An 18,156-nucleotide genomic window follows, 5' to 3' on the forward strand; every position below is an offset into this window, starting at 1 on the left:
CACATTTCTAATTTGAGTTATTAGAGTAAATGTGCACAAATTTATACTGAACTTTCACACACTGTACTTGTACTCATTTTCAGCTCAAGAGTGAAGATTGTCCTTACAAAAAGCATTAGATTGACAATATCATCAATGAATGTGATGATAAGGTGAACGTATTGGGCAAAATGGCTTTTTAAGCGCTTTTACATGCCTTGCAGTTGCGTCTCCAGATTGGTCGCTCACCCATCAAGTGTGAGATTCAACAACCACGCAAGTCTTTTATCTGCCCATTTCTGAAAATGTGTATCGTCGCTCTAGATTTAGCAAATTGTGACATTTTTGGCTAATTTGCATAATTTACATAACCACCCACACTGACTTTCTCAGTCCTCCGTCGCCACTTTCGATCCTCAGCCAGACTGTTTGGAACTGTATCATGTCTGAGATGAAAAGTAAATAGCCCTGCGTTACGTTTTCTTGAAGGCACAGATTAGCGTTAGCGTTAATGAGCGATACATACAAGAGTATTTGGGTGCTGAGAGAAACTGTCAACACAGTGGGGGGGGGGATGTAGTTCTGTTACACGATGCACTACATACATGATGATACACAGACTGATAAGTGTATGTAGTACTGATGCCACAAGCAAAAATCCTTCTGTTGTCCCCCTCCACTTCTGCAAGTAGAAGCCACTTAATCAGCCTCCTAGCTCTACCCCTGGTCGTCATGGTGATGAAAGCCATAGCTTGGCATTGGTTCTGCAGTGAAGCAGTCAGGTTTTGTGGTCCGTTCATTTTTGTGGAACAGACCTGTCCTCTGGAGGGCTTAAAAATAGAGTATAATTTATACTCTACCCCAAGAATCAAGGATTAGAGACTCTTTACAATAAAAACTGTAAATCTTGGAGTCTTTTGGCTGGTAACATTTGAAAATATTAAAATTACTGAACATACACTCACACAGTTCTTAAATACGGCCCACGTAGTATTTTCCAATGTTGCGATATTTGTGACATTTAGCTGTTTTCCTCTTAAACACTTTTTAATTTATTGAATCAAATAGTAACATTCATTTAACAAAAAAAGCAAAATACATTCTTCCAAATACAACAATTTTATATAATTATTTTATGAGATTCGGTTAACTGATTACAATTGAATACAGTCTAAACACTGCAAATGTAGACAAATGTAGACATTAAAATGAATTCCTTCACATATTTATCATGCACATTTTATCTTCTTTTTTTAACCTCATATAAGAATAACCTAACCGTTCTGTAGATTCAAAAATGAAATGTGGCCCCGAGGTACAAAAGTTTGCACACCCCTAATCTACTGCCATCTACACAGCGGGACCTATTTTCAACACCCATTTAACTTGCCACCCACACTTGTCGGGTGGTGGAAGCTGTATTTATGGAGAACTCAAGATATACCTGTGGAGTTTGTAGCCGTGTGGGACATCTCGGGGCTGCTCTCACTGTTGGAGATGGACTGAGTGTTGGGGTGTACCTGAATGGCCTGGAGCTGCTGAGAGACACCTGCTCCTGGAGACAAAACGTACACATGTACACACACAGGAAGTCACCCAACTGTGAAGAGCTTAGCTAACCATAGCCGTTTGTTAGTTGAAGCCATGTGTATTTCGGTGTTTGACTGTGAGCCATTCAGTAAGTTAGTGCAGCAGAAGTAGTAGTAGTAGTAGTAGTAGAAGCATTGGTGGCAGGCCAGAGCAGATCACCTGTGAGGGAGACAGCAGCAGGAAAGCGGAAGACAGCCTGCTGGCCCTGCTGAGGCTGAGGGGCCGCGGTCAGAGTCTGACCATGTTGCCCCTGGAGGGTCAGGGAGTGCTGCTGCAGCTGGCTCAGAGGAATGGTAGGTGTGCCGGGGGGGAGGGGAGTGCCTGCTAAAAGGTGGGTGAGGGGGGGTACGTCCACGCAACCACACGTACCCAGACACGCACATACAACAGAGTGGCAAAGGTCTGAATGTGAGAAGAAGGTGCTGTGTGGAAAAAAAATTCTTAACAGAGGGAAAAAAGCAAGTCGAGGTGAGATCGGAAAGCAGCAGTCCCCAATCACCCCACAGAAGAAATAATTATATATAAAAAAAAATAATAAATTAAAAAAAAAAAAAAAAAAAAATATATATATATATATATATATATATATACACACACACACACACACACACTTAGAGAATATGTCATATGCCTCTACAGTGACAAAAAAAGTATTTCGTCACCCACTAATTGTGGAAGGTCTCTCACTTGAAAAGATGAGAGAAGCCTGTAATTTTCATCATAAAAAACAAAAATCACATTGTCTGATGTTTAAATCATTTAGGAGCAAATTATGGTGGAAAATAAGTATTTGGTCACATATAAACAAGCAAGACTTTTGGCTCTCGCTGACCTCTAACCTCCTCTAGAAGAGTCTCCTCCTTTTTCCACTTGTTACCTGTATTAACGGCACCTGTTTGAACTAGTTATCACGAGAAAAGACAACTGTTCACAACCTCAGACAGTCACACTCTAAACTCCAGTCTGACCATAGAGTTGTCAAAGGACAGAAACTAAATTGTAGACCTGTACCAGGCTGGGAAGACTCAATCTGCAAAAGGTAAGCAGCTATGTGTGAAGAAATCAACTATGGGAGCAATAATTTGAAAATGGAAGACATACAAGACCACTAATAATCTCCCTCGATCAGATCGGTGAGCATAAATATCACAACCACATGTGGGTACATAATGAATGACCTGAAGAAAGCTGGGACCAAAGTAACAAAGGCTACCATCAGTAACACAAGACAGTGCCAGGGACTCAAATCCTGCAGTGCCAGATGTACCCCCCCCCCCCCCCCCCCCGCTTAAGACAGTACATATCCAGGCCCATTAGAATTTGCTATAGAGCATTGGGATAATCCAGAAGAAGTGTGGGGGGATGTTATGAGGTCAGATGAAACCAAAATATAACTTTTTGCTAAAAACTGAACTTGTCATGTTTGGAAGAGAATGAATCCCGAGTTGTATCCAAACATCATGCTTTGGGACTGTTTTTCAGCAAAGAGACCAGGAGGACTGGTCCATGTAAAGGAAAGAATGAACAAACTTTTGTTCTTCACCAAATACTAATTTTCCACCATAATTTGCTGATAAATTATTTAAAAATCAGAAAGGATTTTCTTTTCTCATTTGGCCTTCATAGGTGAGGTATACCTTTGATGAAAATTATGGGCCTCTTTTTAAGTGGGAGTACTTGAACCATTGGTGGATGACTAAAGATTTTTTTGGATCACTGTAATTGTGATGTGATGAAGGAAAATGCATATGCAAGAACGTATGACGAACCCTCACATATTTACGATGCATTATTTAGACATTTGGTTTTTGCTATTTGGCACTTTTGTACTCGGTCATTAATTCCATTCGAGCATTATTACCTTTATGCCCAACTTGGGGCATCTTGGTGCCGATGCACTATTTCAAAATGAGTTGAAGGCTTCATTTGGACAAAGATAATGCTTCTGCCAGCATCTTAATACAAAGGAACAATGTTGAAGTGAATTAAGGAACTTAATTTAAAAAAAAAAAAAAAAGGAGCACCTTCACACTATTTTGTGGCATCCATAGCCAACTCACTTTTTTATTTTTAATGGGTGTGTCAATTACTCACTGATTTTCGCTATTTGAGGCAGGACTCTGTCCTTATCCCTCACAAATAGTAGGGTAACAAATACAAATCACAAGGGGAAAAGTACATCTTATGTGCACCAAGCCAATATGCTTTAGGAGTCAAGTAAGCTTCTATGTTGTATTGCATGCATAATGAACCATTGAGCTGTTAGGCATGGGTGCGAGCTGGTCTGGGCCATTTAATTTGTTGGCTGTGGTGTAATAAAAAGTCTCAAAGCATCAGCTACAACAACCTATAAAAGCAACTTCATGTTGCTTGCAAGGTTCAGTTCTACTTTCACACCCTTTTGGTGTTTTAACTGTGACTGTCAGGACATACACATGTGCACGCGCACACACACGCGCACGCACACCCACAGCGTGACGACTGTCAGATAGGTTGCGGAATCTGACACGACCCATGCACGTCTTTGCATGTATTTTTTTTATTTCTCTAATTTATATGACCCAGGTAAAACAGTAATAATACCAATATGGAATTTGCCCTAATAGAGCAATTATGCCAAAATATTAATAATGCAAGGACTACTATTAAATTATTCTCTGTGGTGGCTGTGCTGATGCAGCACATTTCTACACTTCTACAATAAATTGTTAAATGTATTCCGTATGTCTCTGACTGTCTTTAAAAGCTGAGCATTATTATTATGAGGGCAGAATTTTATAGATGATTGGATCTCATTAGTGTTGTTTTTTTTTTTTTACACAACTTCTGACCGGAGACAAAGACAGAGTACATTAAACAAGATATTTTATAGAATATGATTCAAACAATGTGTTGCATTATGTAGCAAAAAAAAAAAAAAAAACGATTTGTACTCTCTCGTCCTCGTTTGCATGATTTGTCCGAGTGACCAACAATCGGTGTTTGTTTTATGCAAATGTCATCTTTTGTCCATATGTGTAGCACCCTCACATTTAGTCACATGCTCAGCAGACAGGTGCTGAGGTCGGGTGTGTTGTTCCACATGGGGCTGCCAACAGGTGGCACAGAGCTGATATTGGAAGGGGTGCGGGGGTGTTGGTGGTCATGGAAGGGAAGATTGGAGGAAGAGGAAGAAGCAGAGAGACTGAAGAAGGAACAGGAGGAGCATGGCTGTTACTGCACTGTTAGTCAAAGGGATACAGTGGGCGTCATGTGACTGCTCAGCTGTGACCAAAAAACTGACAAGTGACATACTGGAAGAGGCAGCGCTCACGACATAATGGAGAGGATATGATTAATATTGACGCATGAACTACATGTTTCGGTACTGACAAAAGTGAAGTCATGAATTAAAATTGTCACTGACAAAATATATAATGAAATAAATAGGGCCTTAAACAGTACAGTTAACTTTTTTTTTTTTTCATGCGTATTCCTCAATTCTCAGTAGATCATTCTAACAATTCCCCCACACTTTACACCAGAGGTTCTTAAACTAGGGTCCTGAACAACAGGGGTCTTCGAAATGTATTTTGGGGCTTTAAAAAATAATTTGTAATAAATTATCTTTTATCATTTGAAAAAAGTACATACCCACATTTGCAAATAAAGCCAATGAAACAAACAATTACAAGCAATTACTCTTGCTTCCGATGGTATGGTGGGGCAACTGATTAGAGTGTTGGGCTCACAGTTCTGAGGACCGGGGTTCTAATCCCAGCCCCGCCTGTGTGGAGTTTGCATGTTCTCCCCATGCCTGCATTGGTTTTCTCCAGGCACTCTGGTTTCCTCCCACATCCCAAAAACACACATTCATTGGAGACTCCAAATTTCCCGTAAGATTGATTGTGAGTGTGACTGTTGTCTGTCTCCATCTATACTACTTCTGGGTGGCAGACCAGTTCAGGATTGTGACCCTTGTGAGGATAAGCAACTGGGTGGATGACATGATCAGACATGCCTGGATGCATGCACAATTTCTAGCTAGTGAGGACACATAAATCTCATTTCGTTTGGTTAAGTTTATTCTATTAAATTGGTCATCAATCTTTAGCTAGCAACTTTCCAAAAACAAATAATTCAAATGGCATTTAAAGGTTCACATGGTAGCTATGTTGAACTCTTGCTAGGATTATGAGAGGGTCCTTGGAAAAGTAATGGGTCCCTTGGAACTGAACCGTTTGAGAACCCCTGCTTTTGCTTCCATACCACTGTGACTCTTGCTCCAAGTGAAGGGTTGCAAATAGCCCGTCAATACCCTTTAAAACTTGACTAGTGAAACAAAGACATCTGTGTATTGTACCAAACTGACCTAGTCTGGACTGCTCGGTTGAAAAGGAGACCATTAAAGGTGCCTTAATGTGTCGTCCGAGTTTTTCCCTCGTGCAGCCAACAAAAAAATGGAAATGTCCAAAATAATCACTGCCAATTCAGATGCCCAAATCAATGTGTGGTCAAAAAGTCCTACCGTGGGTTTTGATGGGAAAGGTTACAGCTAGTCCAGAGCCACAAAAGCAGCAGTTTCACCAAGTCTGCTTCATGTCATCACAAACCAGGATCCGTGATTGAATATTCATGACTAATTACAGGCCTTGTTTGGCAGCCCTCATTGCCAGATCTATTGTGCCCCCCTTACCTAATTATTCCTGTATGAGAGTGGAAATCAAAGGCTGTGAGTATGTGTGACTAGCTTTGAAAAACCATGATGTAAACGGGCTGGCAAGTGTAGCACGACTGTCCTGAGATGACGCCCAAGATGTTGGCAAGGTTCCATTAAAATTCTAATCAGCTACCCACGGACCACACAGTCACATGGCCAAACACGTCAGTGTGCGTCTGAGCGACAATATCATGCAAATCAAGGAAACACGAAGAACACAACTCTTCGACATACCCGGCATGAAAGTGAAGCCACCGGGCAGCTGCATCACCCCCGTGGAGGCGCCGGTAGTCTTCAGGACAGTTCCGTTGGCGCTGACGCTGGTGCTGGCAGAAACGGGCGCCAGGTAGTTGGTGATGGGAAAGTTGGGCCCGCTGCTCACCTGCATGCTGGTGGAGGTGGTGGGCACTGTGGCCTGGGCGCTGCTGGTACCACCTGGTAGGCTGGCTACTGTGAACGTCGGTTTCAACGTATCCTGGGAGAATACACAGAAAATAAGAGTAAATCATCTTTGGGCTCTGTCAAAGGAAATGAAATTTAGAAAAGGAAATCTTGAAGAGTTTTAATGTACATAGCCTTCATGACTGAGTTCATACAATATGTACTCCTTTTTACACTTTGCTTGGTGAAAACATTTTTTATTTTGAAGAGTGAGCTGTGAGATTGTATGGTTCATATGAGAAAATATGAACTTTATCACATATCTGGAGCCAGACTGTTTGAGGTGGTAGGTCACATTAGGCTGTTGATTAATTCACTTCAGCTAGAGTGTAAATGTACAGATCCAAGACACGGACCACCTTTGAAAAGACAGAAGAAAGGACGTGCAATGCATGTTGCATTTGTTTGTGTGTGATCGTGGCATGTTTTTTTATTAATACATTTTACAAGCTATTCAAGACATGCCAGTGGCTAAAAATAATCACTTTTAAGAACCAAGCATATTCTTGCATACACAGTGGAATCTCGATAACACAGACCCTGATATAACAGATATCAGATAGATAAAGCAGACAATCGAAACTGAATAATGTGTCCAAAAATAGTGTCAGTTTGTCACTTTATTATAACTCTTGGTGCGAATGCCATTAACCCATTCAAGCCTCCACCCAAAACAGTTCATGTGTTTTAATGGACTAAAAGTGCAAAACAATAATAATTTTGAGATATTAACTACTTTTATAAAATGTAATTATTGCACAAATTTGGAATCAGCTCAAAGTCACAACAACACCATCCAATGTAATGTTGTATGTGTCAAGAGTGTGGCCTTGTGAGTGATGTCAGGAGCTGGAGTCAGATTCGCTTAGTTGGTTGCATTGCATTAGTTTGTGTGAGCGTCTGCATGTAAGTTGCAGCCTTTCAGCAGTTCTGCCAGAGTGTTCCCATTTTGTATTCTACTTTTTGTTCTGTTCAATAAATGGCAGAAAGTCCATCAGCGACCGTGGCTTTCCTTTTTTTCTGAACGCAGTTCACTATCTGAAGCTCCCTTTTATAATGTAAATCTCCAATTAAAACACAAGGCAAAAAAATAAATAAATAAATAAATAAATAAATCACTGCTCATAACTTAGAAAAAAAAATTCAATGTAGAGCTACTGTACATTAAAGAAAAAGAAGCCCAAAAGGTTAGTACTGCTTTGTGGGCAACATTTAGTGTGTTGAATTTAAGGATGCCAGCACAAACAAATGCATAATTTGTTTCTACTTTGGCCCAGACCAGAGAAACAAATAAATCAAAGTGTTAAATGTGAACATTAAAAGTTGAAGTTGAAGATGGGAATAGAGAGCATATTGGCCAAAACCTGCCATACTGCATACAAGCGTAATCGGGAAAACAGTCCAGGGTGTAGGGTTAGGGTTAGGAATCCTAGACTGGAACCCTTGACCTAAGTCAGATGGGATAGGCTCAAGTTTCCCTGCGACCTTGAACAGAACAGAAATATAGGTTGCATTTTTGTCCAGCTTCTCCACACATTCGTGGTCACACCAGACTTTTGCTTGTGGGGAACTACAATAACACCATTAATGGGGCTTTTCCTCCCAAAAACAGTTGGATTCATGATAGGAAGTGAGAGGGAGGTTTGAAAGTAAGCACAGTATTTTCATGGATCAATGAACAGTCGACATGAACCAGACGTGACACAAACAAGGAACAGAAAATAAGATGGCCTGGAACCCCTCTAATTGCATCCACATGTACAACTACAAGTTCCGTCTTTTGCTGGGCAAAATTGCAAAGTTGTCATTAGTGATGTTGGGTCTATGGAATTGGTATCCTGGATGAATCGGGTTATTACGGGACAGTTTGTCACGTGTCCTTTAAATACATTGGACATTAGTCACTCATCCAGTCAAATAAACAAGTTCAGCTGCATTCAAACAAACTGAAGAAAAATGTGTTGAGTTACCATGACAACCATGGCCAATCTAACATCCTTACAAAAGGTGCAAATGCGCACAGAAACGTATGATTGAATGATGTGTGAACACACTGTATGCTAATGTGAGGCTCCATTGATGAGCACAGCAGGATGTTTTGCGGAGTGGGCTGCACAACAAGACAAGGGCGGAAAATTGGACCAGCCTAAACGAAATAAGCTAGTTTCCAGTGATTTGCAATGGCCGAATGAGAATACATCAGGAAAATGGAGAAGCAACGTGATTGTAAATACAGTGGTGTGGTCCCTTGACTAGTCACAGTTCCCTACTCACAAATCCACCTATTCATAGATTTTTGCAGCAACCTATATTACATTATTTTTTGAAAAACGTTTTTGTGTTCGTTCGGAAACACCCGAAAATGCCACACGATGTCTATTACTGTAGACAGTATAGTAGTCCTACATTTCTATTAGATTGCTGATGCTTTGGCACCACCTTGTTGCCATTGGACTAGTGGTACCTTGGCTTAGGAGCCATCATGCGGCCAATTTTTTTGGCTTGACTTCTGAACAAAAATTTGAGAAATGAGTGCCGTACAGTGGCAGTGAACACTACTCATATTGGTAAATCGTGACCAATTCCTCCTAAGAAGAGGCTTTGGGGGTGCTTTTTTTGTCTTTCAAAATTATATCTAGAAGCCATTTTTTAAGGGTAATGTTGTAAGATGAGTTTGAAATAATAATGTGTTGGGTTTGGAGCAGGTATGGAAAACATTCCCTGCTACAATTAAAGAAAGGTGCAGCTTGCAATTATGGACCCTCACAGTTTATATGTAAACGTTTACATTATATATTTTTAAGGTCTTCCGACGTCCCTACAAATATTGTAAAATTCATATTGTTCTGAAAATTACATATAATATTATTCACTTCAATGTCTGTACAAAAAAAAAAATAGCGGAGAGTGTGTCATTCATGCGCAAAGTTGTGGAAGTCTCACTGCATATCCCAGTGGTAGCCATATTGCCTGCAACGTCATTTACAGCTGTCACACTGGGACAGTCGCCATTGAGAAGACACTGTTCCACTTGCTATGGGAGACAGAGATTTTAGGATTTTTCCAACGCCGCTTCTGACACGGAGGCTCTTTACGAAAAAGAGAACATCTCACAATTGAGTGAAGTGACCGGGGCAATATAATCCTATCGTTTCGAGCTATATTTAGATGATATCCGGATCACTTCTTACTAACAAGACACTCCCCGACAGTATGTCTGACAGTGTGTAGCATACTCGGGAGCCCCCAATGCGGGGCGAGGTAACTGGTTGGTGGGGGGGGGGAGCTCCTTTCTCCTCCCGCACGTGGCCAAACCACCTCGCCACACGATCCACCTCCGCGGAAACAACAACGAACGTTGCCATCGCTTGCCGGTGGCACCGGCGAGCGATGACAATGAACACCATGGCCGCGAGGGATGACAAGAAACGCCACGGACATCGACACATTTAACACCACTGACTTACGTACATTATGAAGTTATTATGTCGCTGATCTTTTGTTACTTCTGAGAGGATTACGTTGTCCAACCCCAACTACACTGAAGAAAATAAGTATTTGAACACCCTGCTATATTGCAAGTTCTCCCACTTAGAAATCATGGAGTGGTCTGAAATTTTCCTCGACTGTGCATGTCCACTGTGAGAGAGAATCTAAAAAGAAAAACCCAGAAATCACAATGTATGATTTTTTTTAACAATTTATTTGTGTGATACAGCTGAAAAATAAGTATTTTAACACCTGTCTATCAGCTAGAATTCTGACTCTCAAAGACCCATTAGTCCGCCTTTAAAAATCAGTAAGACTCAAACTTGTAGCATGTCCAAGACCAAAGAGCTGTCCAAAGAGACCAGAGACAAAATTGCACAACTCCACGTGGGTGCTAGGCAAAAGAGCGAGAGGAAGATCAAAGAAAAGGTCTATGGATGTTGTTAGGGAGGACATGAGGACAGTGGGGGTTAGAAGAAGATTCACGAGATAGGCTTAGATGGAAAAAGATGGCATGCTGTGGGGACCCATAACGGGACAAGCCGAAAGGAAAAGGAGAAAAACAAGCTGTATCATACAAATAAATCGTTTAAAAAAAAAAAAAAAAAAAAAAAAAATCATACATTGTGATTTCTGGATTTTTCTTTTCAGATTATCTCTCTCACAGTGGATATGCACCTACGATAAAAATTTCAGACCCCTTCATGATTTCCAAGTGGGAGAACTTGCAACATAGCAGAGTATTAAAAAAATTATTTACTTCCCTGTATTTTTTTTTAATAGCTCTATACACACACCTACCTGTCATTTGGAACCGATGAAGCTCTCATCCTTTGCACCTGTGCAATCCATTTTTTCATGACGAACCGGGTGTTTTGGAAAACCTCGAAGAGCAAATCCATTCTCCCAAGTGTTCGAGCAATATCCACCAATACAACAAGCCAGCATTTTAGCTAAAACGAAGGAACAAAGAGCTACCTTCCTACCTTTATACCAGGTAAAACTAGTATAAACACACAAATCCGCCAGTGTGGGCATCTGGAAAAAAACGTCACTTCCTGCTTCTTCTCCAAAATGAATGGCTCGAGAGGATTTTCATGGCAGGAGATCCAAAAATCCATTTACGAAAACATCACGATGTGTGTTGAAAAAAAAAAAACGGATGGGTCCATTCCGACTGCTTTTTTTTTTTTTTTTTTTTTTTTAAATTGAAAACATACTAAAAATCATGCCATACGTGTCAGCAGACCTTTAAAGGAAAGTAGTGCAAATGAATCGAAAACGTTTGCTCTATGGCATTAATGACTAATGGTTAATATTTAAGTGCAACTTTTGTGAATAGAGTGTGAATCTGTTTTATTATTTTTATTTTCTATGATATTTTATTCACTGTAATACATTACAATGTGATTCAATGAGTGAGGGGTGACTGGCTCCATCCGATTCACATACGTACTTATGCAGCCCGTCAACCGATGTTTAAAATGACGGCGTCCTCGTGCGCAGCACTGGTGTTGTGTTACCAAAGTGGTCTGGGCATCATAGAGCGAAGATGAGCTAGTGGTGCTACTTATGTTTACCCTCATGGTGTAAGTAAAATAGTAAAAGAAATGCTCTTACTTTAAGATACAATGACTGTTGGAGTATGTGCAAATACGAAGAAAAAGTGGTGAAAGCGGATGAGATTCCCTTTTTCGAGCAGGAAAGGTCTGGTCTGAAAAATGTGTTGTGAAGCCAAAGTAGTAAGCAAGTTTACGGAAGGAAAACGTCTGGATAACATGGAAGCTGGACTCAAGTGTACCATTCCGCACAAGTCATCTGAAAGTAATTGGAATAGTAAGTAAATCAAGATGGGAATTGGTATCGGTACTTCGTTGGGGGAAACACCAAAGAGAGAGAGAAAAGGAACAGGCTGACACAGGTAAACAAATCAAACCCAGAGCCGGTAAAAATTCTCAGATAATGTGCTGCTAGCCATCGACAGGAATGCATCTCTGCTGTCAGTTTAACAAATTCACAATCACATGGCAAAGTCTATCAGTCAATGTAATGGATCAATTAATCAATCAATTAGTAATGTTAAAGTTCTACATTTGCATGGATGAAAGTACAGAATACAGTGCACAAAAAAAATAGTTCTGTATTTTAAATACAGGGAGCAAAATAACATTCACCAATAAAGTGTTTGGGAGTATCATTCAGTTGTCAGTAATGCACTGCAAAAGAATATTGTGTCTGCAATAATTCAGTTTTACACCAAGAAAAACAGACGGGGATATGATTGTTAATTTGAAAAAATATATTCATTTGAAAGTGTGTTTTCAAATTTATAGTTGGCTGTAGTCTGTAGTTAAAAACACGTTTGTTGACATTTTCATTGTACGATAGCAAATACAAAATTGTTCTTAATAAAAGTGTTCTGATGGGAATGTAAATGCTGGAATCTGATTCTTTTAATAAAATGTGTAACTTCAATGGATGACACATCTGACGTTGCTCATCCTGGTCAAAGGGACTGCTCAGGACTATAGTGCATTTGCTCACACACGAAAAATTTGAGGGAACATTGCTGGGATCTGTTTTTATTTTTGTGAAAATAGTCTAATAAGTCTTCATCAAAGCCTCGTGAAAACAAAGGTCTCGTGAGAGAGAATATTAGATAATTTTACTGTAGTTGGCACACGCCTGATACTTTATTACAATGTAACTTGCCACACTAACGCTCCCTTTATTTGCCTTTTACTTAGAAAAATATTTCAGGGTAATCTCCTCGCTGAATACCACTTTTAACCCTAAAACATGGTCATACTCTCTGGAGGGAAGGATTAGCTTCAAATGCCCCCCCCCATCAATCCATTGAAGGTGCTGCCTTGGTGGTCTATAGGACAAAGGGACTGTCAAGCTTAACAAATGGAAACAAGGTTACGTAGAAAACGGCACGCAGTGTCAACCTGAGCAGCCGGAGTGAGTTTGCAGCAGGTTTTTGTTCAGCCAATAAGAATGATGCAGACATGGGCATCTCATTTCATCATCACAAAGCTTCACTGACCGCAATGACTCAACATATCCCCGCTTGTATTTGACGGCACTCAGAAGATTAATAATTAATCAAAGTCGGCCTTCTCACACTTGTGACACACAAATGGCTGCGCATGTGTGTTTTGCTGTGAATCACTACACGTAAACACACACAGACACACAGTGTGCTGCGTGTGGACTCCATCTAGAGATCTTGGCTCTCCTGAGGGCCTCTGACAGTTCAAGGTCCTTAACCGTTTTAGTTAGCGTTAGTTAAACAGCAACGGGAAATTGGAACAGGGGAGGGGCCTAACGAAACCACTCGCAGTTGTCATGTCTTTCCAACATAAAAGCGACCCCCCAAAAAAAACCTAAAACAGTACTTCAATCATTTGCTACTGAGCATCCAGGAAAAAAAAATGGCACTGAAGATCTAGTTTGAGTGTAAGTAGTGACTAGTAAAATCCTGCAAATGAGTAGTTATTAACCCATGATGATGATAAAAGTGAAGTAGGAGGTGAAAAAGAGGAGGCGGTGTACCCGGAGAGATTCAGTGCAGTGACCGTGGCATTTATCACACCCCCTCACTCCCATTGTGCCACAGTGTGTGCATGTGCCCGTTTGTCAGAGTAAGCGGTCTTGGCTGTGGGGACAGAGGAGGGGACAGGACTGCCAACAGCTGAGGGTACCGACAGCTGGAGGGAAACCCGAGAACCTCACAGGAGAAATTAACCCCTCGCTGGCTAACAGAGGCCACTAAAAAAAAAATTATCCCAATATTTGAGGGGTACGCTTGTTACGACCTACAAAAATTTAGTCTAACTTTAACGATTCCCACACTGATAATGACAATGATCCCCGACATTACAAGACCGGCAAAAATAGTGAGTGAAAATCTAGCCAGGCCAATAGTTACAGATGTAACTGTATAAAGAAACACCAGCCCTTCTAAACTGAAGTTCATTGAATGGGGCCATCATTGGGTGCTGCCTCTCAAATATAATTTGCAACGGATGCGTGATCACCATCTTGAAAAGTTGTTTCCGAAGTACCCCTTCTCTTCATTGAATTATCCTGCGACAACTATGGCTACAACACGCAGCACAATCCAATTTTTTTCCTTGACAATTGCGCCATGGGCTTTATGGTTCAAGAAGATACAGTTTGGTACAGTAGGTGGCGCCTCAAAACTTGCCTTTGTTGCCTGGGTTACTTTTTTTTTTTTTTTTTTTTTTTTGCAGCTAGTTAGTAGGGGCATGAGGTCCTGGTGTCACCTGTAAAATGTTTGTGATTGTCCAGTTCCAGCGATCAACTCCATCAAGTGTCTCATCTTCATGTTCCAATATGTGGAAATGTGTGTTATTTTTTTTTTTGCAGCACATCGCAGCCGGCCGGTCTTGCTCATTTTTGGCGCCAAATTGGCTTATCACGGAGCCGAGCCATGCTGCTTTAGGGGGTTGTTCACAGCCGCCACAGTACGCGATGAACAACACCGTCGAGTCGGGCGCTTTACTGCGTTGTCACCGAAAGCGGCTGAGTAAGGCAGGGCTGGGCCATGCTGCTTTAGGGGGTTGTTCAAAGACGCCGCAGTACGCGATAAACAACACCGTCGAGCTGGGGCGCTTTACTGCGTTGTCGTCGCACGCGGCTGAGTGCTGCATTGTGACAGGGTTCTACAGAGCCGCCGCCATCTGTGAGCCCGTGCGCTTCGCTGGCGTAGCGACGCAGCAGCCTGATGCCGTCCGACGCGCACATTGACACATTTCGTACACGGATCTTTTGTTACGTTATTAGAGACTATACTAGATTAGAGACGTGGTCCGCCCCAAACGATTATTTTTTTTAGTAGCTGTATACACACCTACCCGTCATTTGGAACCCACAAACCTCTTGTCCTCTGCACCTGCGCAATCCATTTTTCACGATGAACCGGGTCTCTTGCAAACTTATGAAGGGTAAATCCATCCTCCCGAGTGTTCAAGCAATGTCCAGCAATGCAATGAGCTGGCATTTTGGCTAGCACGAAGGAACAACGAGCTACCTTCTCGGAGGTAAAACTAATGGAAAAAAACAAGTCCACTTGGGGGCACCGGTGTCCTTTATGTCAGTTCCTGCCTCTACTCGAAAACAAATCCCTCAAGAAGATTTTCATGGCGGGAGTTACAAAAAGCTGTATACGTCAAAATCATGTTTTGTGGTGATGAAACGCATGGGCCCATATTGGCTGACGTTTTTTTCATTAATAACATACTAAAAATCATCCATTTCATGACACTTGACCTTTAAATAGAAAATGTAATTCTTTTTACGTTTTGTTTGACAGTAACCTTTAGCTGAGATTGGCAATGGACATGGGTCCATATTGGCTGCCGTTTTTCATTAATAACATACTAAAAATCATGCATTTCATGACAGTGGCACTTTAAGAATGTTAAAATTTCACTTGGAAGATTGCCTGTATGTTTAAGATTTGTTTTATGACCCCAAAAGTTTGACCCAACAATATATATTGCCATCATTTTTCATATATAATGTTCATTTTCTCCCCTTCTTCTTCTTTTGGCTTGTCCCATTAGGGGTCACCACATGCGCTCGTGCATTCTCCTCTCTAACACCCACTGTCCTCATGTCCTCCCTCACAACATTCAGCAATCTTTTCTTTGGTCTTCCTCTCGCTCTTTTGCCTGGCAGCTCCATCCTAAGCACCCTTCTGCCAACATACTCAGTCTCTCGCCTCTGAACATGTCCAATGCAAAGTCTGCTCTCTCTAACCTTGTCTCCAAAACATCCAACTTCGGCTGTCCTTCTAATGTTCATTTTCTCCCCTCCACCCCCCCCCCCCCAAAATTGTCAAGTCAATCGTACGCATTATGCATAGGAATAGCACAAAATGAAAAACACTTGCACATTTTCGAGATGAAAATGGAGTTTCGTGAAAATTCCTGAAAATACAAATGTGAGTACTAGAGGGGTCCGGGGGTATCCCCTCTCCCCAAGAAATTTTTGAAAAAAATGGATGGCTGTCGTGCATTCTGGCAATATCTGTGAACAGAATTCAGACAAAATTTGAAAGTAAAATTTCTAAGTTCTGACCAAAAAACAAAATTGGACAGAAGTTCCGCAAGGCCCACACCCAGATTTTTTTGCCCCCCATGCTCCTATCACTCTTCTTCTTCTCTTTTCCTTTCAGCTTGTCCCGTTAGGGGTCGCCACAGCGTGTCATCTTTTGCCATCTTAGCCTATCTCCTGCATCTTCCTCTCTAACCCCAACTGCCCTCATGTCTTCCCTCACCACATCCATAAACCTTCTCTTTGGTCTTCCTCTCGCTCTTTTGCCTGGCAGCTCCATCCTCAGCACCCTACCACCAATATACTCACTCTCTCCCTTCTGAACATGTCCAAACCATCGACGTCTGCTCTCTCGGATCTTGTCTCCAAAACATCCAGTTTTGGCTGTCCCTCTAACGAGCTCATTTCTAATCCTATCCAACCTGGTCACTCCGAGCGAGAACCTGAACATCTTCATTTCTGCCACCTCCATTTCTGCTTCCTGTTGTTTCTTCAGTGCCACCGTCTCTAATCCATACATCATGGCCGGCCTCACCACTGTTTTATAAACTTTGCCCTTCATCCTAGCAGACACTCTTCTGTCACATAACACACCAGACACCTTTCGCCAGCTGTTCCAACCTGCATGGACCCGTTTCTTCACTTCCTTACCACACTCACCATTGCTTTGGATTGTTGACCCTAAATATTTGAAGTCGACCACCCTCGCCATCTCTTCTCCCTTCCCCCTCCACTTTTCTCATTCACGCACATATATTCTGTTTGACTTCGGCTAATCATCATTCCTCTCCTTTCCAGTGCATGTCTCCATCTTTCTAATTGTTCCTCTGCATGCTCCCTGCTTTCACTGCATATCACAATATCATCTGCGAACATCATGGTCTAAGGGGATTCCAGTCTAACCTCATCTCTCAGCCTATCCATTACCACTGCAAACAGGAAGGGGCTCAGAGCTGATCCCTGATGCAGTCCCACCTCCACCTTAAATTCCTCTGACACACCTAAGGCACACCTCACCATTGTTCTGCTGCCATCATACATGTCCTGTACTATTTTAACATACTTCTCTGCCACACCAGACTTACGCATGCAGTACCACAGTTCCTCTCTTGGTACTCTGTCATAGGCTTTCTCTAGATCCACAAAGACACAATGTAGTTCCTTCTGACCTTCTGTACTTTTCCACGAGCATCCTCAAGGCAAATAATGCATCTGTGGTACTCTTTCTAGGCATGAAACCATACTGTTGCTCGCAGATACTTACTTCTGTCCTGAGTCGAGCCTCCACTACTCTTTCCCATAACTTCATTGTGTGGCTCATCAACTTTATTCCTCTATAGCTCCCACAGCTCTGAACATCCCCTTTGTTCTTAAAAATGGGAACTATAACACTTTTCCTCCATTCTTCAGCCATCTTTTCGCCCGCTAGTATTCTGTTGAATAAGTTGGTCAAAAACTCCACAGCCATCTCTCCAAATTGCTTCCATACCTCTACCGGTATGTCATCAGGACCAACTGCCTTCCCATTTTTCATCCTTTGTAATGCCTTTCTGACTTCCCCCTTGGTAATCATTGCCACTTCCTGGTCCTTCACTCTTGCCTCTTCAACTCTTCTCTCTCATTTTCTTCATTCATCAACTTCTCAAATTATTCTTTCCATCTATTTAGTACACTACCGGCACCAGTCAACACATTTCCATCTCTATCCTTAATCACCCTGACCTGCTGCACATCCTTCCCATCTCTATCCCTCTGTCTGGCCAACCTGTAGAGATCCTTTTCTCCTTCTTTCGTGTCCAACCTGGTGTACATGTCTTCATATGCCTCTTGTTTAGCCTTTGCCACCTCTACCTTTGCCCTACGTCGCATCT

At 41.7% G+C, this 18,156-nt stretch overlaps 1 protein-coding gene across 4 annotated transcripts in view; it reads right to left on the reverse strand.

Annotated features, from left to right (window-relative positions):
* srfb (serum response factor b) overlaps positions 1–18,156 on the reverse strand; it is a 49,295-nt gene that overhangs the window by 5,531 nt on the left and 25,608 nt on the right. For all 4 annotated transcript variants that reach the window (XM_061836445.1, XM_061836443.1, XM_061836444.1 and 1 more), the window contains exons 3-4: positions 6,503–6,743; positions 1,424–1,534 (exon numbers count right to left, since the gene is read on the reverse strand). In XM_061836445.1, the coding sequence (XP_061692429.1) occupies positions 1,424–1,534; positions 6,503–6,743 (352 nt within the window). The remainder of the gene's footprint in view (positions 1–1,423; positions 1,535–6,502; positions 6,744–18,156) is intronic.

Source organism: Syngnathoides biaculeatus, chromosome 12 (assembly GCF_019802595.1).
Source record: "Syngnathoides biaculeatus isolate LvHL_M chromosome 12, ASM1980259v1, whole genome shotgun sequence".
In the NCBI taxonomy this organism is placed as follows: domain Eukaryota; kingdom Metazoa; phylum Chordata; class Actinopteri; order Syngnathiformes; family Syngnathidae; genus Syngnathoides; species Syngnathoides biaculeatus.